The 27,922-nt window shown below is 36.8% G+C and overlaps 1 protein-coding gene across 6 annotated transcripts in view; it reads right to left on the bottom strand.

Annotated features, from left to right (window-relative positions):
* Window positions 1-27,922, bottom strand: part of LOC139142777 (protein lin-28 homolog) — a 63,302-nt gene that overhangs the window by 8,429 nt on the left and 26,951 nt on the right. For all 6 annotated transcript variants that reach the window (XM_070712900.1, XM_070712893.1, XM_070712897.1 and 3 more), the window contains exon 3: window positions 2,640-2,812. In XM_070712900.1, coding sequence (XP_070569001.1) covers window positions 2,640-2,812 — 173 coding nt within the window. The remainder of the gene's footprint in view (window positions 1-2,639; window positions 2,813-27,922) is intronic.

Genomic DNA, 27,922 nt, shown 5'->3' with positions numbered 1-27,922 from the left:
CATGTAAGCATGGCTTTACCTCTGTGAAAACAAGATTTGCTTGAGTTCCTCATATCTTTATCACTGACAGAAATTTCAAACTATGAATTCTTATCAATGACTTATTTGTTAATTCTCTAGTACGTAACAAATTTTCAATGTCAATGATTCCTGAATGCAAACAAACTACTGACTACAAACAAGAAATCACTGGCTAGTACACAAGACAAAGGCATGTCATTGCATTTAACACCTGAATTACTACAATAAATTTAAAATTACTCATTATTGATGTGACGAAATCTGTACATCAATTGTTACAAACACAGTTAGAAAGTGACTTTCATAATAATCATGTTTCAGCAATCTCTTCACCATGTTGTAGAGGCAATTCAACATTGTCTTTGCAATATGATTCCAAAGAGTTGACAACAAAGCTGAATTAACCTTTCAACACCATGGTTAAACTCAACCCTGTTGTTCACAATGATGAGAAAGGACTTGTGTACTAGAAAATAGGGTTAAAGGTTGAACAGGTCAGCAAATGAAAGAAATTTGAGCTACTGAGCCCCTTGCACGTATTTTAATTCTTAACCACATTGCCATTCGGCATATTATATTCATATTGTTCATCCCTTTTAACCTCTATATGCCCCATTGAAAACAATGAGCTTGTGTATGGGGAAGTACATGTCTTAAAGATTAATAGTATTTTGGCTGTGTATTTTTGGACAAAGTCAAAAAATGCGTATGTATATGATCCTCCTAAATGATGTCCATATTATTTGTAAATAGGAAAATAGCACTGCTAATGGATAAACCATATATGTATAAATTGATATTATTCTTATATCAAATCATATTCTGTGATAAAACCTTCGTAAAAGTGATTTGTAGAATCTACAAATGTTTGTGTGAATAAAGGAACATTATATAACAGTAAATTGAATTAATATCACAGGGCAAACTTGTGAATTTGTGTACATCAAATGCTGTCTTTAGGCAGGAATGATCTTTATCAACAATTCTTTTTATGATTATCTGAACTGGAAAGCTTGACAGAATCTGTCAGAGGAAGCCTATGCAGACTACACATCAATAAATTACAGCTTATACTAGAAAATTAAAATGTAACAAAATAAAGATTAAAGCAGGAATAATTATTGGTCCGACAGAAAAATGATTTTTGCATTATGTGCCTGTCAAGTCAAATCACATAGTGATCTGCTGGAAGCATCTGTATAGAACTCACAGTTTGGCCAATAATATAAATATTAGAAGATCAACTGTCTTCGAGGACATTGTGACTTGCATATCATATTGATATGACGAGTGGACAAACGTACCGCCTGAGTAATAAAATCTCCAATGTATATAAATAGTACAGCTGGCCTTTACACCTCATGACAAGAAAATATGGGCAAAGTATTTCTTAATTAATCTTCTGCAAGGCCACTTTCATCAGAGAGCTAAATGGTTTAGCTGTTCAAGTGATATACTGAGTTTGCCATTCTGTGTAAATCAACTCGAACTACCTGGATGGCTTCTATTTTACTCAAAATAGCTATTCCATTGTATTCTCCACAAAGTCTTCATTCCACAGTTTCCTAGGTTATGGCCATGCCATTCCATTTGACAGTTGGTCAAATTTCCAGATTTTCATTTGCAGGGAATGTAGAAAGGCAGACGATCCATGTGGTTAACAAGAAAAAATACCACGACTGAATTTCTCTATTCTGTGTTTGTTCTGCTGAAGTTTGTGTTGAGGCGTCAAAACGCACACATAAATAGGTCAAGTGCCAGTTTACTTGACTGTTAAGGTCATTGCAAAGGTCACGTCAAGGCTTGTGTGTTTTTCTATGCTTGTCTTCAAGTGAGGAATTTTTGTTTGGAATTTGCCATTTACAGTTGGTACACAAAGACAATGTCAACATTAATCTGAAACAGACCTGCATTTTTGGACACTTTGAATATGTGTTATCTTACATACTGAAGTGATAGCTAACCAAAAACATTAAGAATACAGCAGTGTAAATCTGGTCTTATCTCTAGCCAATCAACAATGCTGTTATAGAAATGATCTCAAACTAGAAATGGCTAGTTTGACAAAACAGCTATTGTAATCAAGACATTCTCAAGCCAGCAACTATGTCCTGTAATGACTTCTTGCAAGTGGTGAGGAAAACTTTGACATTTAACCTTAACACTGGACTGCACACAAAAAGAATCCGAGTCCTACATTTCTATTATGGTTATTGACCTCTTACACAGAGGTTAAGGGTCAAATAACTTCAGTCAACTCTGCTTCTGAAAATGGTGGAAATGATGGAAGGGCATAATCCCTCAGGACTACAATAACCATGAAAAGTTGCCAGTAATAGAACATATGCTACTGCAGCCATCAAATGCCCTGTCAAAGTCATCCAAGGTGACCCTATATTACAATTCAACCCCTCTATTCTAAATGGAATTATCCTTCCTGCATAACAAATCAAGTGTTGGGATATTCTCTCAAATGGACAACAAGGAAGATATAGGGGTTGGCATAGGAAGTAGATTTGATGCAAACCATTTAATATGTGTGCAGTAACACTGTAACTTTGTAGGAAATACTGTGTTACTGACTCTAAGAAGAAATCTCTTTGATGATGTAGACTCACCGATTAACTCTCCGCCGATATTTTGGTCGGGGTCGTCTTTTACTACCCTGGCAATCTGCTCCTTCTGGTCCTGTAACTGTGAGGGCTTCCCAACCTTTCTGGGATTTCTTGTACTTGAATTCTACTGGTTCCCCTTCTCCTAGACTACGAAATCCTCCCATTTTTATGACAGACTGGAATGGAAAACACAAACATTCATTAACAATCTGACACTTCTGAAACAAAAAACTCTCCCAGGCAGGGAAAACTCAGTATGAGTTACATCAAGGGTTTAAATTTGATTTCAGTCTCCACCCCCAAAGTTGCAGTTTCTAAATTCCGCAATGAACAGAAAATAATGAATTTAGGCCAAAGTGCTAATGTTGACAGGATTGATAAAATCTATAGCGAAGGGGTGTCCCAGCTAAACAACATTAAAGTGATAAGATTCTCCTCTGCTAGAAAATTTAATTACATTTAAATTGACATGTACATTCTAAAGACAGAAGTTTGTCAGTCAGACCCTGCATCAGCCAGTTGGAATATCGCTCTTCTTACACTCTGATCTCACTGGGAGTCATTGGACCATTGTTGCCCCAAGGCTGTAAGTACACAATCACATGCCGTGGGGATGTTTCAAACAGATCAGGGAAAGCCTGTTCCTGTATTTATCACTGATGAGACCAGAAGGTCTAATCACTGTTTATAGAACCAATGCCGTCTTTACAATATTTCCAAACAAAAATATACACCGTGGACGCAAAGAAGTTGCCTTCATCACATTCTAAATAATTAAGAATCTTAAAATTCAATAAAGAGATTTGATCTTCTGAGCAAATGTCCTAACTTGCCCACTTGGCTCTTCCAGCTACTTTGAAGGTGACAATTTTTTCAAATTGCATTGTTGCTCAGGTCATCCAATAGTTGCAAATAATTTATGGAACTAATTAAAACTTAATTGGTTATCTATCCACAGCAGCATTACTGTTGGTGCCAATTGACCAATTTGTACACAAATTGATAAGCTTGTAAACATGAGCCAAATATGTTGTACTATTATACAAATTATCAACCTTATCATTCTCTTGATAATTTTCAAACAAACTACTTTGAACAACATAAATTTTACATTATGAATTTGAAACCCCTTTCAACATGTTGAGCCTCAACCGTGAGAGCCCTTTTCTCAGTCTCATGCATGATCCAGTCAACATATAAATTACATTTTCCCAAACACGGGTAATAAAAATGATATTGTTTCTTCAGGCGTATACAGAAATAAAACAGAAATCGTTCACAGTAGATAAATTTTACTACAACACATCAATATGAATCAAAAGCTGCATAAATGAAGCACCCCATCCATCACTAAAGCTATATATTTTGAAGTGTAAACTTTATATCTTGATATCTGTTGTAAATATTGTTCACATGGCACAAAGAGCATTATTTTCTTTTGACTTCTCTCTCAAAAGAAGACATGGGTGTCATTACCCACTCTGAAAACTACTGTTCTGTTACTCGTATGTCAAAACATCAAGATGCTGCTGATGAGTCCACAAAACACAGGACAACAGCAGATGTAATCACCATAGCAGGAGGCAGAACTCAAGGACACAATCAAATCTTGCTTTCCCATTGTTTGGAATTCATATTAAAGATGTAACATTCTGCAAATCTGCCAAAAGATCTTATCTAACACAGAGGAAAGCACTGAAGTGTTTCTGTACTTTTTCTACAAATATAATCACCAAGAAAAGATAGATAATGCGTGAATTTTTCCTTTTGTAGACTATTGAAGCATAAAGTCTAATTCTATTGAATATGGTAATTGCAAAAATTGTTCAAAATTTAATTTCTGATAACTGAATGAACTACATCAATAGCCATTTTGATAGAGAATGCAATGATCGCTTTGCAGTCATTGATTTGTCCCTCAGTCAGTTTTTATAATGTTTCATGCAAATATGAAAGAAAATATTGTGCCAAAAATTTATTTGCCTCAGTTTTTATGCCTTGCTATATGGTAGCAAACTGACAAGAGAAGATAGGTATGTCCTTGGATGCTATTTACTCTCGGGTAGAGTATGGTATTTTCACAAAATGACAAGGAAACAAGACATATATTGTGCAATGTACCAGGCTAGCCCCTAGGAAAATATAAAAATATTCTATCTTGCTAAAGGGTAATGTATAGGGGAAATGCACAGAAAAAATAGTCTGAAGACCGTGGCATGAGTAATAGCATATCTCGTCACTCTGTCTACAGAAATTAAATGTTTCTTTAATCATATCCTCAATTGCCATGGAAACATGAGCTGTCACCAGGCAACCCTTTTGTCAACTGTTAATTAATATGACAGTAATATTGGTTTATGAATTGATGGTTATTTGACGTTGATGACAGTGGTTTGTAAAGTGGGATTGTGATCGCAGGACACGAAGATGAAAAGCAGGATTACTTGAACTGTGACTTCTCTACAGCTCTGTCATTAAAGTGTCGTTCTGTTACTGACCGGCTTTCTAATAGGATGATGTAAACTGACCACCATTACCAACAGATTGAGGTCGATGAACTTAGTTGCTATTATGTCAGCCATAGTTTGTAGTATGTAAGAAACGAAACCGCATGAAACCAGAGTTTGAAACTGCATACCGACATGTTGACAATATACTGAAGCTGATGTGCGATAGTATATTGTATCATCTGAAGTTTTTGGGTGGTAGATTATAGTAGAGGGTTTTCATAGTTTTTGTGATCAATGTTTGGCAAGATATACTGTCATATCCACAGTGCATAGAGAGACATAGGGGTCAACAAATAAGGATAGACTGAGAGATAGACAGATTAAAGCATGGATACCCAAGATTGACAGACACATGGGATGGAAAGATTGATGAATAGATAGTGGCATAATCTAATGGATGGATTAAAAGCTAAACAGATAATAAAAACAAATACACATATTTTATATGTGGACAGGATATCATGACTGGTGTTGATTCGGAGTGGCCAGAAGAACCAAGACAATAGGTCACAATGGTGACCAGAGATGTACATCAATCCAAACACAACTTGAGAAGAATTATATTCAATATTATATACACCCATTTTGACAATAAATCATCAAAAATATTCTACAAATTTCTATTGGCTGTATAAATCAGAATAGCATGTATTACATGCTTTAAAATGTTGTACTCACAAAAGATTTACATGAGTTCTTATTGGTCAAGAATGTGCCAATTTAGTTGTCTTAAAATAATACATTACCACTGTCTAATTATGGTATTTCATCAGTGTATGTAATGTTATCATGGCCAGATCTGTTTGAAGGTAAATGGTCACAGATTCTGGAAGGTCATTGTAACCTTCAAGCGGCCATTTCATGCATTCGAAGATGAACAGCCGTGAAACAGTGTTGTAATTTTAACAAGTAAAAAGTTGGCTTTTTTGGCAACTTGCACAGAAAACTATTTCTCTCAAGACTCTCAAGGTATGTTTTAATTTTGGCTTGAATTATAGGGACCTGAGATACTCCAGAAGTTGCAGAACATACTCTGATTCATGCTGATTGAACCGTAATATGTATGCATATCACTTTTCTACAGTATGTCTTATTTTTTCAACTTCTTTATTTTGCAGTTCAAATATGTTGGTAAATGAAAATGCATCTTTTTGCTGTAATCTCAGACAATAGCAAAAGATATTCTCTCTCAAATGTGGTAACTTCCTCCAAGGGCCTACATTCTCTTACGTGGTAGGTGCTACAACGTTAGTAGAAGGTACGCATCCTTGTTAAACTTCCTGACATCACCATTTGGTTAAAACCCGTTTATACTGATTTGACTGCATTTGACTGAAATTTAGCATGTATTTGAGTATGTATATAACTGTCAACTCTAATCAACCATTATAAATGCACGCTAGTTTTAATAATAATTATTCATTTAAAGGAAACTGTCATAATTTTTATTATCTTATAAAATCAATGCTAGTATATCTTTCCAAAAATGAGACTTAGTTCTTGTGACATCACATCCATTCATTGTTACCAAACTTTGCAGTGAATTATTTACACAAAAAATAATCAGTTGAATACTGATACAAGGATACTCGCAATCAAAGTTATCATCACCTTGTTTCAGTTTAACTGTATGCGTGTATTTCTTTGCAATGGGATATCTCTGAATTGATTAAATATATAATAAATGTGAAATCATGTAAAGCTATAACACACTGATCTTGTCAGTTTTTGACATGAAAGGTGACAAGATGTGAACGTCGCTGATCTGAGAATAACACGTGCAAATGAATGCATATCCTTTGTCTTGAGGGTTTTCAGTTTTTGTAAAAGGTTTTTGGAGTGTCAAAATCTGATCAATTATGCAAATTAGTGATGGAATGTCAATAGTAGTGCCTGTTTTTGGTACACAGCAAACTCTATGGAAATTGATGAGGTAATCACCTATTTCATGATTCTTGAAAATGGTTGAATTTATACTAAATCTCTTCCCCACACTAATGATAACTAGTAAACACCCTCAGTAACATTGGGTGACATTGGAAACTGCCTCACAACATGCTTTCTTGCAAGTATTTCTCGAATATACGATGTCATGAAATATGTGTACACAACAGCATACTTACAAACAATAGTCAATTATAACCAAACTTTGTAGAAGACTTTGATAACATTCTGTTCAGCTGTTCAGGTGATACAGAATAATTTCGTTGTACAATCAATTACACAAATAGCTCACGATTTAGGCACACCACATCCAACAATAAATCTTTTGGTCAATGTTCAGCCCAGAAGGTATTGTGTACACAATTGTGTGAAAGTTAGGAAAGTACTCTTCAAGGTATACCTAATAGTTTATTTTTTTCTTATGCAAATAGGTGATCAATATGCTAGCAGTTGCAACAATGTTTCACTACATCCCTCTAGCTGTACTTAATCAGATGTCAACATGGTCTGTTCTTGAAAAGCATCAAGAACTAAGTAGGGTAATTACGGAAATCATATTTTGTCCTGCTGAAGGAAGTCCTTGAGGAAAATATCGATTGGGATTTCATCTATCCATCTTCATTCATGAACAGTGCCTTTTGAAATAATGTACAAAATTCAATTGATTTGTTTTGCTTTCTGATCCAACATGGCTTGAAGTTCACAGCTTCATTCTGATGATTTGACTATAGCCAATTTGTGCCTAAACCAATTTGTTCAGTTTTTCAAGGATAATCCACTGTGACAATGTGTGTGAAACAACGTTTCAAGTTACTTTCAAAGTTGACAGCACTTAACAATATGCATCTACAGATCCATGGTATTTCATTCGGATGCTCATTTTCTATTTTTTACATTATGAAATACCCAGCCTGCTGATGAGAAGCAAACTTGTCATCTGATTAGCCCATGAAACCAGTGAATGCTAATGATCCTGTAATAACTAGGCTACATGACAAGGAAACAAGACTGCAAGATTTATGTTGATACTGGTCACAGGATCAGAAAATGCTGAATGGATTTGCATATCAATGTCAGGTGCAATTACTTTTCAAATTGACTGCCATACAAAGTCATCACTACAAAGTTTGGACTGTGTCATCATCACTGGCTTCACTTCCGGAGGCGATACCTATCAAAATATGACTACTTGATAATGTGATGTCCATGCATCAACTTTCACTGAAGTGTTTAGTTGGTGAGATAACAACAGACAGCACTGAAAACAAGGGAGAACAATTTAATTAATCTTTATTGTTCATACATACTTGTAGAAGCGTCCTGTTCAACAGCACACAATTTACCTCTTGTTGTAATATCTGAGCTGCTCATTTGGATTTGGCTGAAGATTAAGATTCCTGAAGTGCCCTGATAACAGACAGAAAGCTGATCAATTCTGTCAATATGTGAGCTCTAGCTCCAAATTTATATCAGCTCGAGTCAAAGGAAAAGTTGAAAACTACAAAGCCAAGACAAGGTAGGAAAGAACTACTCTGGTTATCATGGAAACTTTTTCTAATTATTATTAAAATGCAATATTTTTGACAATCAGAAACACACATTGAAATCATTGTAACCTTGTGAGAAATACACCATTTCTTCAGAAAACATTTTATCATCCTGCTGTTATATGAAACTACAATGATGGTTTGTTGTGTACTATGTATCCACAAACAAATCTGAGTAAATTGTGCCCTCATGTGTGTGAAGACTTTCAATGTGTATTCAACAGATGAATATTTGAGAAAATTTTGGTACTGATTGAAAACACTTATTTAATAAAGTTGGCATGGCAATGTCAAACCAGTTTTTCTATCCTCTGCTGTATGCATTTCTGTCTTCGGATGAACAGGAATGCATTGTAGTTTTCAGCGAATATTACATTGTCATTTTAGTGTTATTGGAAAGTTCAGTTACATTGGTCAGGACCATGAAAGAGTTATAAAAGGAGCTCTGTGTGCATAAACAACAGCTGTAAGAAACTGACTATTTCTGGCAGCTACTGCAACTACATTGTTTTGTATGTTAATGAGACAATGGCTGTCATATCAAACTGCAAACGGCACAGTCCAGTTAGGTTATACATTTGACTCTCATCTCATTATGCAGTATTCCAGTTTAAACTTGATTTCCAGGTTTTCCATTTTTCTTCAACCATTTGAACAAAATGACTTTGTTCCCTTGTGTTTGAGGAAAGTCATTCACTAAGCTGACCACACAGTTGGTTCAAATTTTAACCATGTGCATTCACATCATAAGTGCCATCAATCTCGCACTTTATTGATTCAAACCCTGGCAAATCTAACAGTTGATATCCCTTTCTTTGGATACCACTATTACCGGTGGGAGGGTTGGCATTTGGGATTCATGTCCAATGTCCTTGCCATCATTCACTCAACACAACCTGTCTCTTGGGATTCTGTTTATTTGTGTAACCTTGGTAACCTGGGTTTTTTTGCAAGTGATTTCCTGTCATCAATGATATGCCCAGGCCTGGAATTCGCTGTAATGGCCGATCCTTGGATTATGTTTATTTCACTCTTAGCACTTAGGAATTTGGATCTGGGATGTGATGGAAATACTCAGTCAAGAAGTTTGTTGTCTTTGATAATTGAAGTGCATCTTAACAATTCCACCTTCATTTCCTTTTGAGTGCCGGTAGGTCTATCTAGCCAACTAAAAACTGGGTGTGTACCAATGTTTCATGGCTAAGGGGTCAAGTCAGTAACCTGACCAAACCTAGATACCTTGGTGGTAGCAACAATAAAGCTACAAAGAAAATATGACTGGAATGCTGAAAGTAACTGTTCACTCAGACAACAATATCCTGCCTAGCAAAGCTCATTGAACAAATTTCAATAATGCAAGGTTGAGATCCCAAACCAGTGTAGATACTCGTAGACTGAGAGATGGCTTCAGTATGTTAAATTTAGAAAGGTGACCATGTACACTGTCAAAATAGCCAAAAAGTAAGAGTATTTTCCATGTTTACATATATGACCCTTTTGGTAGATTTCCCCCAGCTCTTTGCCATCTATTCTTGGGCATGAGAACTTTCAGCACAGAGATAGAAGGTAGTGACACTGATTTATGGATACATAAAATTCAATTTTGATGAAACAAGACTCATCACTGTGAACACCATTTTCAATCAACTTTGTTGGCATTACAATGAAAGCTCTGTGAGAAGGGGTTAATCAACTATTATGGAGGATTAATTTTTTTATTAATTTTTCTTATATGAATGTTATAAATCATGACTTCAAAATAAAGGAAACAGTTATTTAAATTAGCTGTCATGCAGTTAATATTTATTATTAATCAAGATGAAATAGATCTAGAGCAGGGTATACCTCTTCATGGCTTCATTTTACTGGAAATTTTAGTGACGGAAAAGTTACTTATACATTACTATTAATGCAAGCCATTGTACAATTCAAAGGTTTAGCCATAGGGTATAACTCTTGCTTTGTTTGTCAAAAGCAAATTGGTTCATAGTGCCTCAAATTAATCTGCAAGAGTTAATGAAATATTGAAATCATTAACTGATGATAAAAGGGTAGCAACTACATTTGGTGTTTATATTGCTCTTAGTCAATGGTGAAGTTCACCTAAAAGTTACTACCACTTCACCTGGGAACACATCTACATGTGTATAGCCTTTTGTTATTACCCTTTTGATCGAAATGAATACAAGAACAAGCTAACATTATTGCAAAATGAACAGAACCTGCTATGACAATAGTCGTAACTCATCATCATTGAAAATTGCCGACCTAGTCTTGCCCGAATGTGGTGCATGTTTTGAATCTGCATGTTTTGAATATTGAAATAGAAGGCTCTGCCTGAAGTGTTAACATTGCCATTCTTGTTTCCCTCCTTTCCAAATTTACAATGAATTACACAATGTTTCCCCTACAGTGAGGAATGGAAAAGTGCTATAAATTGATCAACAACTGTAATAAGTAAGGTGTGAATATGTGTCTGTGATTATTGACCTCTCTCATTTTATGATAGATTTGATATCATATCTCAATAAAAGGGCATGACATTGAACTTGGTGTGCATACAGAATGTTTCTCTAAGTCTTTAATGATACCATAAAGCAATCCTTAGGTGTCAACAACAGTGGATAGGATGCTTATCCATGACAAAAATGGCTGAAAACATCCTTAGAGAATGAGTTCTCTTCTGTATCATTTTGAATCAACACTTTGAACACATCAATATCTCATACCATGACAGCAGTTTCTGCTCACACAAGCTGGGTGTACTGTCAGATTTTCACTGAGATGACACGAACCCAGGACACAACCCATCTGCTGATCACTACACACACTGGCTGAAGTCTAAGTACGGCTTCTATGAATGCAAAAAGGCATCTTTGCACAGGGTGTTGTGCTTGAATCAGATTCATACTAGCGACATTGATAGCTTCGAATGATATAACTTCAGTATTGTTTTCTGCTGGTATGCTTCTAAACATACAGGTCACATCAACAAACACAGTTGCATCTTTTACTCTATGCGTGCTACTCTGGAATTCAGCAGAATGAGGGAACGGAAAAGAAGGCACCCATGATACTCCATTTTGCAGGTGTACTGTTCCTTGCATGGTAAGATATGAAACATGATGGTAGTGGGAATGTGTGCTAGCAATACATAATTTATTGCATAGCTATACATTTCATTGGCAGTAGAAGCAGTAATCTACTGGGTACCATTGTAAACAGAAAGCTATCAGTTTAATGTTTTATTCAAGAGATCCAGTGATTACAATGATGCACCATATTGCCAGCAAACCATACAAACTTACTTGCAAGTGTTTTACATTCACTTAAATCAGTGATTAATATGCTGCAGGGTACAACACTACCAAGCGATGCAATGAATTTCTCCTATTCATGTGAATTTATGAATTTTCCATCACGCCTTAATATTCTTCATGCCACCATAGTAATATGATTCAGTGGTTACAAGCTCTCTCTAGAGCATTCATTTTCCCCTCCCCATTGACAAATGCCGAAATTTCTTTCACGAAATGCAAAAAACATGAGGTCAGCTTTGACTCCAAGCTGTATAGTTTTAAAACAGCATGGCATTGTGGGGGAAAAGTTGGACTTGCCATCAAAATCGAGTAGATGCAATGGGAAAGCTAGAATCATTCAATTGTATCCATACGGTGCACTGATTCAGCAAATTGGTTTCTAAACTCACGGAGACGATTTTTTATCACAGTTTAATGGATTGAAAATAATTATACAATATCATTGTCAATAATTAATTGATGTTAATTATAGTTGCAGAGACCCGTTTGGTAACATGATTGAAAACTGTGGGTGTAAATCATTTATGTTATTATTAGAAACAGTAAGTGGCTTTCATTGAAATGGAATTTGTGGATGGCCATTGTTGTGTTCAAAATATTCATCATAATTTTGCTGACTGACTGTTAAATACGAACACTGCAAAAATCAACTCAGACTTAATTGATGTCACACATGCATGACATTAACTGTGTTAAGAACTTTCCAATCATTACCTTGACTGTTATAATATCTTGAGAATTCTGCTTTGAATTGGTGAAGAAAAACACATACTAGGTCAATAAAAGTTGTGAAAACTTTGGGTTAGTCAACAAAGAATTGACACTTTCATCAAATGTTCCCTGAAATACATATGATAGGAATCAATAAGTACCATCTATGTACCAGGCACTAGTATCTCTGTTTGTAGGTACTTTATCTTGGTCACCATACAAAGTCATGTGGTGGCCAGGCACTGGTGATTTGTGACTGTGCACAGGTCTTGGTGACTTTGCACTGTTGAAATGATGACCAGGTGCCAAGGTCTAAAGTCCGGGCACCAATGGCTCCGTAACAAGCACTAGTGCCTCCATGACCAAATACTAATTTCTGGTGACCAGGTACTGGCGTCTTGGTGATAAGGTAAGTTCAAAGATGGCCAAAGTGTTTGAAACAGATAGCAGTGAGGTAAGTACAGTGTATATACATTTCAACTGGTATAGAAACTATTTTGCTTGACTTCAATCTCAATGAAATTTATGGTAACATGCATATACTGGTAAAAATATGGTGTTTTCAATAAAACACATTACCATTTATGCATTTGCCAATACTTTGCGCAGAGAAATATTCAAATATTTTCTTTCATTGTAGAAACTGAAGTATTTGATCAGTGAATCAATGTAATGTAATACTAAAGAGTTGAAGGATTTTGATTCTAAAAATCAGTACCCAAGGCACAATCTCCCTATACAAACAAAATGATGATATTTACACGATGCATGCATAGTACAATAATATTTGCATGAGTACAATTTGAACATTCTATTTGTACAACAGAGGGGTATACTGATTTCAGGAACTGCTCATCAGTTACTTTACTACATAATCATTGAAGAATGCTGGCTGTATTTCGCATCCCTGCTTCAGCCAGAATACTTTGCATTGTTTGTTTTGTACATGCTCTCATGCCTGCATTCTGAAAATGAAATATCCAGTGAAGTGCTTATTCTATCCACATGAGATATCATGCAAACCATTAGGACCACGCTGCCAAAGGAAGGTAACACCAGCGATTGTAAAGATGAGGTTAGTAGGATATATCCCTAAGGTGACACAGTTTGAGCATATACTTAAAACCAATAAATACCTTGCATAACCCAATTTGAAACGTCAGCATTGATTCACTGGAGAGTAGCCAAAGGTATGTTGACAGACTTCAAGAACATTATATAAACACTATTAGGGAAGTTTATATTTTAAATTGTCACAAATGATGCACTTCTTAAATCATAACTTTACATAATAATATGTGTAAGTTTTGATTATATATATATTATTTCCAGTAAAGAAATCCAGTCAGTGTTTTTCTTCTTCTATTAAATATGTTAAACCGCAAAGTTTCAACCGTCCAAACACAATGCAGTATGCAAAATATGCATTGTTATGTTGAAAAATAAACTTTAGTGTGAACTAAAATCTAGATGTAAACAATATGTTTACAAATTTACAGGCTATGTGGAAAAGTTTAATATTGAGCATTTCAACATTAACTTTGGAGTTGAACTAATTTCACAAATTTCATTTTTTGCAAACAGAACGAAAATAATGCAAGAAATATTATGGTAAAAGTCATAGCTGCTAGAATTTAAATTAGTAAGTCATGTGGAATTACTTTAAAAGTGATCAAGCTCGAGAATGAGATCTCAAATGAGATCATAGTTTGATGAAGTGCTGAACCAACACTCAACTCTTCACTAAAGTAAGAGGCCTGCTCCATACAAAGTACCACAAATACCGTTTCTCCTACTAGGACTAGATGCGTGAACCTACCATCATGACAGTCATTCAGCATGGTAGGGACTCAAATTATTAAATAAAACAAAAATATCTTTAGAAATGCCTTAAATGTTAAACACCCTAAGGTGAGACCATCATTTAAGGTATCTGTCAATACTGACATTGCATATTTTTTTCAAAATTAAATAATTTTTGAAATTTCACAAGATTTTCAGAAATTGTACATATAACAATGGTGATAATGGTGCCTTGTCATATCCTGGTTATGGTAAACACTCTGAGCACATGCATATCTGACAATGACCTGTACTAAACACATATGGTACAAAACTGGCAAAAATTTGCACTGCACTAATTATTGCACTGAACTTGTATCACTAAAGGTGAATACTGTATAGCCTTGTTTCTTGCATACTTTTAACATATACGCAATCGATACGAATGGTTCAATTCTCATTTGGAAATCATAATTTTCAACATTCTTAATAGCAAACTGTTACTGACATGTATACAAGGCACAATCCGATTCAGTTGCTGTGCACAAAGCAATGTTCGCTGATCTCAAACTGTGATCCTTTTTCCTTGTGGCGACACCTATCTTACTATTTTCAATAATGATACAAACAGTTTTCAGAGATTTTTGTCACATCCAAACAAGATTTCAGATTCATTTACAGATACAAAAAGTTAAATTTTCAAATTTTAGAGATGTCACAAATGGCAATGTCCTCAACAAAGTTACAACACCACTGCTTTATATCGCCTACATCCATCACAAAGACCTAGTTTTTATCTTATTTCAAAATATGATGTCATATCCAATGAGTAGTGTCAATGGTCCCTTGTCCTGTCAACAGTCTCGTCCGTTGTTCTTGTTCTAAAAATGTGAAACACTGGTGAAATAACAATGGATAAACAGTTTCATGGTGGAACACACCTGCCAGATGGATATGTTTTCTTTTATGCTTGTCAGAAACTGGTGTGGAAACTCTATAAGCCCTTATCTGTATCTGTGTAGTTTTTTGTTACTTTCATCAATATAGAGCAAACTATTTGCCAGGAATTACCAGCACTCAAAGAGCAGACAGCAGCTTTGTCTTTGAATGGAATATCATAAGGTAGGTATACCATAGCACATAAAAAATTCAATGTCAAGAGGGTTTAAACATTTGGGCAAATGCAGCAAATCAGTGTCAGAAGAACTAACACGCGACTGGTGAAATCAACTCACGGAGATACATAAATTATATTCAGAGGTCAATTGTTATTGAAACATTAGCATTAGTGTTAAAATATTTGAAATTCTTGATTAAAACCAGATATAAAATCAAGGTTATGGGTTCTTTGATCCACAAGATAACAGATTCGTCTGGAGTTACTGCACATGCAACAGTGGAACTCAACAAAATCACTTATATTCCATTATTTTGAAAAGAACCAGACCATGCAAATCCAAGGTCATGTGTTTTTGACAGTAAGAGTGATTGTGTCTGGTCTTTCGGTGAGACACTGATTATTTTTCTATAACACAATGTGCACTGTAAAGCTTTAAGATGAAATGAATGATGCATGCGATATGAATATCATTAATATTTAATCTGAAGGTCTAAAGCAGAGCAGGTGGTCAGTGGATATAACCCACAGTAGGATACATTAGCAAATTTCCAACCAAGGTCACTTGATTTCCATTACACTAGATTGAAATATAAGAATTTTACATACAAAACATTTTTCAGTGGTATAAATATCAGAAGTGCTACACATCCACTAGCTTGGATCCAGAATGTGTAACAAACATAATGGGTTACCTCATTCAACAATAAGGAAATTTCGATGACTTTGATGGTCTGTAAAATTTATCATAACATCCATGTATATTGCACTTCTCTTAAAGGGTCAATGCTAAATTATTTTCAAAGCATCGACTTGATACAAAGTACATTCCGTATTTCACAAGTTTTTCAGGTTTGTCTCAAATGATCAGTGTCTTTATTATCCAATGTGCCTGGTTCATACATTGATACTGACATTGACATTGACATGTTTTTCTTTCCAATAGCTCTAGGCTTCTAGATGTAGGCCTCATTTGTAATTTGAATCCTTCTATTAGACCAAGAGCAGTTTTGCTTTGATACGCAATAGCTGACATACCAAATCATTAGTCCACCATCAAACATCCATTACCAGCCCAATGAAAATCAAAATATATGTATATGACAAAAATTAGCAAACTCCACAAAGGAACATGATACATGCATTATGGTACACCTGATGCTGAGGTGATGCTATATATTGTGAAAAGAGTGGGTGCAACGCCTTACATCTATGTTAGATATACAGCTTATTGCAAGACCTTGAGAGATTGCTGACCTTAGTGAAACCGCCTCTGAGAGAAATTCTGTTGCAGCGGAATCTGATATCTAAAAGCGGATCAACATGTGCAGAAAATAGAACTGACTCATGGATTTGGTTGGCAACATGCAAAAATGCCACAGAGGTCAATGGCACATAGCTATCATGTGTGGAGACCTCAGATGCCAGGCAGAATTTGAACCTAAATGAGAATTTTTTTATGTCAAGCAAACACAGTCTGTTACACTAGAGTTCTATACAAATCTGACATTCAAAATTCAGTTTTTCTTCGGTTGGCACCCTGACAGCTCTGCAAGGAAATTGCTTTCCTCTACTGAAGCACTTCTGTTGGTTTAGTGTAACAGTATTTGACAGGTCACTGCTGTATTGGTTGTCATGGTAACCAAATACACAGCCATAGGCCACGTGAGCACAAAAGAAAGAAACCATGAAGCAAATGTGTCATCAATGATCCTGAATGCTCATTGAAAGTACATTGAATTTTTGCACTTCTTAAAAAACATCAAGAACACAACATTTCAAAATGTTCAGAAAGAAAAGAAATCTTTCTGCAATTTACTGATCACAGCCATCAAAGCTGCATTTTATATTTCAGTAAGAATGTTTTGCAGCTTTGATAATAAATCAAAACAGAGGAGTGAGAATTGACAGCTTGCTTCTCCGGCTGAAGAACACTGAACTTTAATGAGATAAATATAATTGTGCTAATTAGATATTTTCATCAGCGACTAAAATATCATTACCATGACAACTGACACCATAGACCTTAATTAATTTGATGAGAACACAACCCGAAGAATTAGCAAAGGACCACCCAGAAATGGCCGCTGACTGGCAGCTATGCTGTAATACAATTTTTGTAACTATGGCACACTTACTAACTTGTCTCGTATGGATGTGAATGTTGAAGAAGGTATTTGTTTCAGTCGTATCCATGACATCTGGCCTCACACACACTCAAGTACTGCTAGTAAATCTACAGTTTACTAATGGACCAATTTCAACTCTCTATCGCGTAATATTTGGAAATGGACGATGTTACACACACATAATTACATAATCTATTAGGTATTCAAATTAGAATAATTACCATAATTATGTTTATAACAGATGTATAGCTTTCAAAAATGTGGTCTGTTGACCTGGATCACTGGTGACACTTATATAAAATATTTTCTTAGGGAAGTTTGTCAAACAAAAAATATTTCAGACACTGTCAGCTATGTTTTAAAGTTTTGTAATGTCACTTGTGGCATTTTTCAAACATATTAATTGTCCAAGGTTTACTAGTGTGGTCACCATTGGTTGAGCAGTTTCTGGGCTAGTACATAGCTGTCTTACTGCAGATAGAGTTACATTGGGTCAAGGATCCAAGGTTTATATATATTTGAATGAACCATGTATAGATTCTAATTCTGCCGACATATGAACTTCCACCCTCAGCCAGAAAACGACCCAACAAAGAAAGTTTCCCTACACACGGTGCATCAAGTATTTGTGTGATGCATTAAGTATTCGCATTGACCTACTCAAAGCTACTTTAGAGAAAGTGGGACACTAAGATTGCAATCAAAACAAAAGCTGCTTAGCATCCTGTGTACATTTTATCATCTTTCATAGGGGTTTTTTCCTGCTTGCAAACTGATTTACCACAGTCAGTAGACAATTTCCCATACATATTTCAAAAGAAGACAGGACAATAGCGGAGATGGAAAGCCTTGAGGGTCAACACACTTTGTCAGAGATTCCCCTACATGACATGATAATCTGAAGTGGTTGTGACACAATCTTTCAACGCTTTGTCGATAGGCAGTACAAGACTGAATTGTTTACTTTCCATATATAAACATCAACACCCATGCAATTTCACTTTCACAGTACAGCTATAAATAATGGTCTGCAAATAAACCTATGAAATTGTCAAGATGCAGGCCAATTTCTCTAACCAGTTTCTGTAATTTTTTATTTAGGTCATTGAGTATATGCTAAGTTAACTTATTCCACAAATTGAAAGAATTTATCGAGAAGGATGGGTTGAAATGTGTCTCGGAAACATGATCTGATCGGGTTATTCAACCTTGACCATTCATTCCCAGTGATCAATCAAGCCTTTATAAGAAAGTGTTGAAATGCTTAAGTAAAGTTTAGTCAAACAAAACTGAAATTATCAGTTTTCTCTTTCAGATGTAAGTGCCTTATTTGCACTCCATGAGTGTCAATTTTAATATTGTTTGGTAAACTATGAATAGAGTGGGTTCAAGTTCACTTAGAGTCAATTCAGAGGTCTGAGAGAAGTATTGGCTATCAGATAAAATTTGTTATAAGTTTGAATTGCGAAGGAGGCCGATACTTCATGTTTGATCAATTATGAACATAGCTACTGTTTCCTCAATTTCCCGGGGCCTATGTGTTTATCACACGAATCCTTTACTCAAGAAAGTCAGCATGAATAACTGTCTTCACACCTTTGGTTGAAATAACACAGGCTTTGTTGCAGCCTTTTACTTATACATGGAGCTATGCACACGATAAATGCAACTCTAAGTGCCTATCTCTAAGTGAAAGTAAGAAACAAAGTCTAACAAATAGTTTTAAGTAAATCAACAATAGCCGGCATACATGGCCATGTGAGCTAGAATTATTGCAACTATAAAAATGCAGTGACGCTATTTTTGTTTTACTTTGTTTCGTGTTGCAGCATTCACAGTCACAGAGGCGACAAAAAGGTTTGACCCTTACGACCGGTCAACTCTTGTGCAAATAATTTTACAATCAAGATTGAAATATGGGTCATTTATGTGAACCCGGGTATAAACTACGGTAAACAATTATCTTAGAGAATCACTCGACCAGAAGAATGTCCGAATTTACTCTTCTTACCTGTAAATTGACTAATTCGTCAAAGTAAAAATAATCACTGTGGATGTATGCTCGATTTAGTGGCCTATAATGAAGTGTTCACAGTGGACGCTCCAAAGAGCAACAGGGCGATTGTGTTTAAACCAAATATTGAGTTGGACGGAGTACATATATAAAGGGTATCTGATTTGAACTTCAATGATTTCAAGATGGCCATGTATTATGTTACTATTGTTCCCATGACCTTAAATTTGACCTCTGCGCCATGTTTGCACGGATTTCACTGTTTGCCTTGCTCGGTCATTAAAGCGAGCGAGTACTGACCTTGACATCGCGTCTCCAGCAAAATTCACCGGCTAAATATAGATCATAGCAACACGGGCTAATGCGAGAGCAGAAATTGCGATGCCGTCACCAGATGCCAACAAACCTACAGATATGTGCTGTGAATCAAATGTCCTGCGATATTTTATGCTAATATCTAGAAAGATCTGGGGCGCTGAGGGGAATCGTAACGCGAAGCGTAAACCTTCGACCGAACGATCTCCCATATATGCTTTGTGGACTGGTTACGCGTACATATTACCGACATTTTAGTTCCTCAGTCACGTGTACATGAATTTTCAAACTTTTAATTCACTGCTTAATTAAGATTAGACTTCGCATTACCATCCAAGAACCTCCCTAACTTTTCCTGGACATTTACACCAGCGAACTTTTATCCAGTATTTGGTAATTTCGCAACTGGCAAAATGAGATCTTGTCTCGACTTATCGGGAGATAACACTTACCTTCCCATTTTTGTTCACTTAAAGTTTCGCCCATTCATTTTAGATCGTGCAAAAAAAGGAAAAGGAGTGTGTTTTGTTGACAATAAACGGTCTATACCCTGGCTTGTATCAGAATTCGTGCCGTATTCATGTTTACACATTTTAAGTGCATCTGGAAACACCGTGTTTTCTGTCCTCTGCAAGTAAAACGCTCTAGATTACAAACACACCTTATTAGTTTATTTGATGGAAAATAAACTAGCATACATTACCTCGCAAATGTATACTCCTGTGTTGAGTAGAGCTATTTACCTTGAGTTTATCATGCTACAGATTTGTAAGTGACGGTTCCGTTAGTCGGGATGATGTAAAATAATGCAGTTACTCTCCAAAATATGAGATAAAGGACTGAAGTGTATCTCACTGTAAATCGCATTAGATAATGCCTTAAAACTATTCTTTTCGCTATGAGACTCGGAAATTTGCTTTATAAAAACGCGTTTTCGTATTTTTGTCTTTCGATTTGGATTTCCAGCGTTTTCTCCGTATGTAAGAGGGAAGGATTTTCGATCCGTGCGAGCATTGAATGAACTGAACGGTCTACATGACGATATCGACGTATGTGACATATGCCACTTGTCTTACCGTAACCTCCTACGTTAAGGCTACTAACAATGCGTCTATTGACACTAACTGATTTATTCCAAATTGAACAATAATCTTTGTGACTTGTATAGACCCTACACAATACTCTATCGGGCACTTACTCGCATGTGCCATTGACAAGAACGACGACATAAGCTTATACACGTAAGATGTGCTCTTGACAGTACATCACTGTTGCAGAGATGTCCTCGCTTTCGTTGTCATGGGCCTTTTTGTCGCCTGACCATGCTCTTATTTTATGAGCTACCGATTTCCATCACCACAAGTCGCAACTGTTGACGTGTTTTCCACCCACTAGGATGGTAATGTCGACCGTGAAAGGCTGTGAGTGGGCTGACGGGGCTGTGTCCATTCATATCACAGACTGCCCAGAGATAATAGCGAATTAAAATCCCTAGAATCCATTTGAAAATCGCCACGTGCAAACCAAGTCAAAACTGATACAAATCTCCTCGGTAACAAAGGGCGCCTTTACCACGTACGCTCAGTTTTCGGAAGAGTTGCCCAAGAAGAAACATAAATTTGGATTTTCAAGTTCGGTAGATACGAAAGCTTGGACAATTTGAACATATCCAAACTGAACCAATAAACGGTGTGATGCGTGCTTGCCGTCTATTGTGCTTTCGGTTCCGACGAACAGACACGGTGGGCAGTTGACAGGCGCATCACCTGTGGGCTGACAAAAGTGGCTGCCTCTCTTTGAGTTTGCCGCTTTTTGTGTCAAACTTGGGCAGTACGTGTCAGGAAATTACAGCAATTATATATCGGAACGTTAGGCTACGTTCTTATCAATAAAAATGGGAGAAATTATTTAATGATGGTTGAGTATTGTGGTGTAAAGCCATGGTATATGTCGACATGGATATCGAAACCTCATTCAGGTAGGAATATCCTATGGCAGCAGTCATTTATCAAACATGTTGTAAACACGTCTGACCAATATATCTCTTTTCACTTTCCATTGTGTCTTTTAATTGTTTCCAAGGAAAGGGAAGCAATTGGAAGCAACTGGAGTGAGTTTTTCCTCCTTTTCCATCATTTTTTCCTGTGCCACAGGAAAACCTATATAGAACAAATAATAGTCTCTTTATTCCAGTTTTAGGAAAGGTGCAGTGAATATTCAGTCGGCCCGATCGATTTAGAAAAGGAGTGTGGCACAATTCATCGGAAATATGTCTTGCAAAAAGTCACTAATGTCGCAATTTTCGTTTGTGGAAGGAAAGAAAACCTTAAAAAAGAAAGGGCGTGCGTTTTATATAAATTCTGCTCGGCCCTCGGAATTATTATATTGTAAATTTAATTTTCACGTACGCGTGTTGTGATTTCCGACTTTCTTTATAGCATGTCTTTTTGAACTACTCTGGCAATAAAAATTATCATGGACATGTTTAAATCGTTGTAAAATTATCATTATTGTCATGCGAAGATCTAAGAGTCATTTAAACACTTGTTTTGAGCTAGGCACTTTCATTTTTCTGAGTCAATCCCTGGAAAGACATTTTTTTTAAATATCAACTGTTTACGTTTTGGTAATTTTTGAGTTATCGTTAGCAAATTTATAATAAACTCCCGCCTTAAATGTATAAACATGATAACATCATTGTCCCAGATTCTGTCAAATCGAAACCCGACATTTGAGTAAATCTTCCGATATGTTCTTCGGATCGGGCTTTCTCCATACCTCATATTATTGGCACTATTTTTGCAATATTACGTCGGCAGACAGCATGAAAATGTCACATACAATGTTTAAACAGCAAGATCGATATTTGCAAATGCCGATTCTTGATATCACTGATAAGATGGAGAGAGAAAACATACCGCCGGCAGATATTGAGTCGGCATCTTTTTAGGAAGACTTTGATAAGTTCTATCCCTAAAAATTGTTTCCTGTTGTATATTTGCTTGGGAGGATTTCATACGAAATGCACTGACTTTGCAGAAGCTGATGTCATAAGACTCACTTAAAAACTTACACCATCACCAAATAATAACCGAATGTCGGAGAATAGTTGACATGACTCATCACCTGGGAACTTCTACCCTACGTCGGGCCGCTCCTACTAGTCCAACCTGCTCTTCAAGCAGTTTGAGAAAGGATATCGGAACCACTTTACACGTGTGAGAATGTTACAAATATTCACGCTATTTTGATAGTATTTTAATGTCATACATATACTTAGTTACTTCTGGAAGATGGTGTAAAAACTGTTTAATACCTTGCACCGTCTTGATCAGAGAAACTGACATTATGAATTGTCTTTGCAGACTTTGTTCACGATCACAAATACCGTCTCGGTCAAATTCAGTAATTCAGTACCATTTCACCTCACTCAATGTCACCTATGGTTTTTATTCTGAATGACACATTCACATGGAAGTATCGTACAGTGTTTTCCGTTATCGAGCTTGATCAAGGCCATCGACGTCACCCTTGTCAATGTCGATTCAATTCCGAGTGCTTCAAGCCCGAATCAATCTCTTGCCAAAGTAAACTGCCTATTTTGCAACAAATAATACAGATTTGTGCTGAAATTGAGGTTTTATCGTTTATATTATCAATGTGAAAAAGATCTTTGTCTATCACAGAATGGAATTCTGGTCATCAACCCCCGCCCGTCGACCACCAAAGTGAATATGTCGGCAGCTGAACACGTTTTCAGTAGGCATCGCTTTTTTTATTTCCTACCTAGGAAAATACGTCGTTTTCAACGGTGAGTGGTTAGGGGTGAAACAACAAGCAATACCCGTGTTGTAATTCGTTCAACATTTTTGGAACTGCTATAGGTTCGTCACAACACAACGTTTTATCTGCAAACTATAGGTTGCTTTTTCCGTTGTGGATTCTGAGCGTGTCGTAAGGAAAAGTGGAGTCGGGGACAAGTTGGACAGCTTTCTCCTGCTGATGGCGGGATTTCTGGCGCTATCGTTGTTGTCGATGAAACTCATGTGTTCATTAGCTGTAAGCTTGTTCAGCTTGCCTCGTTGAAAGACCCAGCGGTGGTTCCGTTATGTTGTTGCCGGCAAAATCACGCTCTTTTCAAATGCATACACCTCTGCCAAGCGAATACCACGCGGTTTAGTTCTGGACCGGGGACTCAGAGAAAACCGACGGCTGTCAAAAGAGACTATAATGCCAAAAACTGAAAGTGAATCATACAATGTTTGGTTATCTTACATCAACAAATGATTCACTACTTGCCAAACCTAGTTTGCAGAAATACGTAAACAGATAATGTAGTTATGGAGCGCAAAGTGAAAGGTTTTATACGATGCGGGGAATGTCGTCTGCTCTTCCGCTCGCTAGTATCCAACCTGAAGTTGAGAAAATGTCGCGTAAACTAGAATTCGAGATAATTCGGTCACGAAAAACAAACGGCATTAAACTGCAGGTTTTTTAAAACTACGAATTAAATTTACGCTGCTGGGATATGATGAGCGAATATCTGACATTGGACTTGGTAGAAGCCTTTCTGAGCAGTTGTTAGGGCTTTGTCTTGGGGTATGTCAGATCGTGTAACGACAGCGCGTTGAATGGTTACTCCATGATGCCATTTTGAAATCTATCGGCTTCTCATTCTTCACTTGACCTCATTTGCGCTCATTTAAATTATGTAACTTGAATAGTGTGATTGTTCAATTAAAATAAAGTGAATTGTGCGTGTATTTGAGGATATCGTATTCTAGTTACATTGTGGACACATTTTACCGGGGATGTTCGCATAACTACATCCATAAAACCCCCGACTGTGTAACAATAGTCCTCGAAAGAAGCGTTAGATTTCTTACAATTTTGATTCAGTCGTTTGAATCACCTGCGAGCGGGAAAACGCAAACTAAAGCCGAGCTTATCGCTGAGTACAAGTCGGATAATCAGGCGCAAAACGGAAACGCGCTGGAGACGTTTTCGTGTCTCCCTGTGTCTTCTGTCGATGTTTCTTGGTTTATTCGGCGAAACAGGCGAAACAAAGGGTATTTTCATAAGTAATGATGAAAAGATGACATTGTTTCAAACATTTCAGGCGGAAGATGCAACTTAATTACCCCAATAAGGACATATCGAAGGCATTCGGTGTCATGATTGCAGAGCTTCGTTACTGCAGAATCGTCGTCTAACTCGGTTTCCGATAAAATTCCCGTGCGCTAATATCTGTATATGACTGCGAGAGATCGGTTTATTAAGGTTCAACGGCGTAACCTAAAACGTCAACTTGTAATCCGTTGAAAGGTTTACACTTCACACGGATTTTTCGATATATTTTCAACCGTAGAAATTCTATTTCGAAAATCTCCCTGCTTTCATTCCACGAATTGGGAGATCAATCTCAACACGGTAGAGCGGGAGGTTGGAAAATGCCTTCTACATTTTCAACGCTTGAGAAATCGAATTATTCTTCAAGCACTTCAGGTGAAGATGGACATTACAGAACGGGGTGCTTGTTCAACCCAAATGAAACGAAGGCGAACTGTCAAGGGTCTCTCTAGCGTTTTGAAGGTATATCGTGGCAGGCGTGGACTTGTACTAAATAACTGAGAAATAATCTGTTTTGCTATAAAACGAACAGGGTAATTTGGAAACTATTTATTTCTATTGTTATTTGAAATGATGCTTATTGGATACGGCATTACCCATAGAGCGAAGCTACTTCTTGTGTGTTGCATTGCGTGCAACGTGTACGCTTTGTACATTCCGATTCAAGTGTGAACGTGTTGCCAAACGGAAAGATTTGGGGTTTAGAAATTTGTGAACATAGACAACCATTGGCGAGGAATTACTGAGAATGAGCTGGTTCTTTTCATAGGATAAGGACTGAATTGGTCAGAATCTTAGCGAATGCAATCACTGATAACTGTTCGCGCGATACAACGCAGTCGTATATCTTATCGCAGTGGGGTTTGCTCGAATGGGACAATCATTTAGTTCTGTATACGCACTGTTCGGATTTCCAAAGCGAATCCCTGGTTGACTTCATTGCTTTTGAAAATCTGCCAGTGTAAGACGGAAACGAGACTGGAAAAACCGGTAGTGGCCGCTGTTACACCCTCCAGTCAAGAGTAACCTTGACTGAATGAACGCTATTCAAGTTCATAATGTGACACACTGTGTTACTAGTTTAGAGGTTGATTGTTCGCGAGCCTTGGCGTAAACACTGAAGAATGAAGCGATATTATGACAACAAATTTATGCAAGGATGGTCTTTTCCAGTCATTTATGATCAGAATCGACGAGAATTGTCAGTTTATGTGGCGCAAATATGTATCACCAACATTTCCACTAAACAGGCTGGCGAACAATGCTACATATGACAAGTTGCAATACTCACACTTTCATCCTCATACGAAAATCTGACATTTGTTCCCAAATCTCCCAAATTTTCGATCGAAAACTGTTTCCCTTTCAACGTACTAGTTTCTAAACCTGTAATTTTTTCATTTTTTAAAAGCAAACCGTAGTAAAATAATCGTCGTGAACGCTTTTGCACATCATGCAGTACCTATTTTGTCAGTTTATTTGACAATACGAGGAAAATACAGGAGAAATCAACACTCGAAATCGCACACCAAAAGATAACATGTAAATTTGATAAGGTTTTCCCATTTTTCGCATGAAACAGAAGTTTTACAAGTGTTCCATCCTAGCCGTGGGGAAGTTATCAACACTTTGACAAGTCCTGTTGACACACACACAACGCACTAAGTAATTCGGAGTTTTCCAGGGAGCTTAACCAGCAAAACAGACATAAATATCTAGTCGGCAATTTCTTCATTCGTCGAACTTAACTGATATCATCAATGCCGCTATGAAGGGTCGAAAACCAGACGCAGTATATGTGTCGCATAGAGTCTGTCCAGTTCCCTCTTGTACGTCACAGTTCTATGTTTTCATAGCCATGATAATTCTACAGCCCTGACCTTACAATGTTTTGTTGATAAGTCGGAAAACAAGATGCAGGTAACTGTGATTATCGGTATCAATAAGTAGTATTACGACTATCAGTCACAGAACTCCAATAAGTAAATATAACGGTAAAATAAACAGAAACAAATATTTAAGCAACAATTGTATCATTTTGCCAGTAACATTTAATTTGGCGGATTATCGCTTTTGTTAACGGTTCCCTGACTTGTGACTGGAGTTTGAAAGAACTAATCAATATCAGATTCGTGAAAACTATTAAGTTTTTGAGAAGTTCCAGCATAGTTGGAAGTGTTACCATGGGTGGGCATTTACTTAGGTCTATTTTATGCCCATTTAAAATCGAATAATGTCAGAAGCATGCTCCTAACACGCTCTTCAAAGGTTCGATAAACAGCTAGGCGACCATTACAACAATCATAAACACACGGAGGGGAAGACTCGGCGTCGTCTCACATATATTGGACACGGCGCACTGTCACATTAAACGTGGCTGGCTGTCTGACTTCACTGACAACGGTGTGTGCCCAGCACGATTGATCCAAACTGCGAACAATGAAAGTCTCTCTCTGGTGTTGCGGGTGCTGGCCATTGATTGGCCATGCTGAAACTCAGGGGCAACTCGTGCACGGCTTTGTTTTTTAAAGACCATTTGTGCCGAATTTTAAAAAGTTCTGAAGTCACTGCAGTCGTGCAACAGATTTCTTAAAAGGACACTTTAAATACATGCAATATTCCACGGAAGCAATTCAAATGTTACGGTTTTTAAAAGCGGCCATCTAAGCGATTCACGGTGCATCGACTAACCGAAACAACACCCACTCCTTCGTTTTTCTATTCCATGGATAAATTGCTCTCCAGATGCAAATCAAAAGATTTTCCA

Source organism: Ptychodera flava, chromosome 10, assembly GCF_041260155.1.
Source record: "Ptychodera flava strain L36383 chromosome 10, AS_Pfla_20210202, whole genome shotgun sequence".
Classification (NCBI taxonomy): Eukaryota; Metazoa; Hemichordata; class Enteropneusta; family Ptychoderidae; genus Ptychodera; species Ptychodera flava.
The sequence above is the reverse complement of the archived record's forward strand: the minus strand, read 5'-3'. Positions and strand labels throughout refer to the sequence as shown.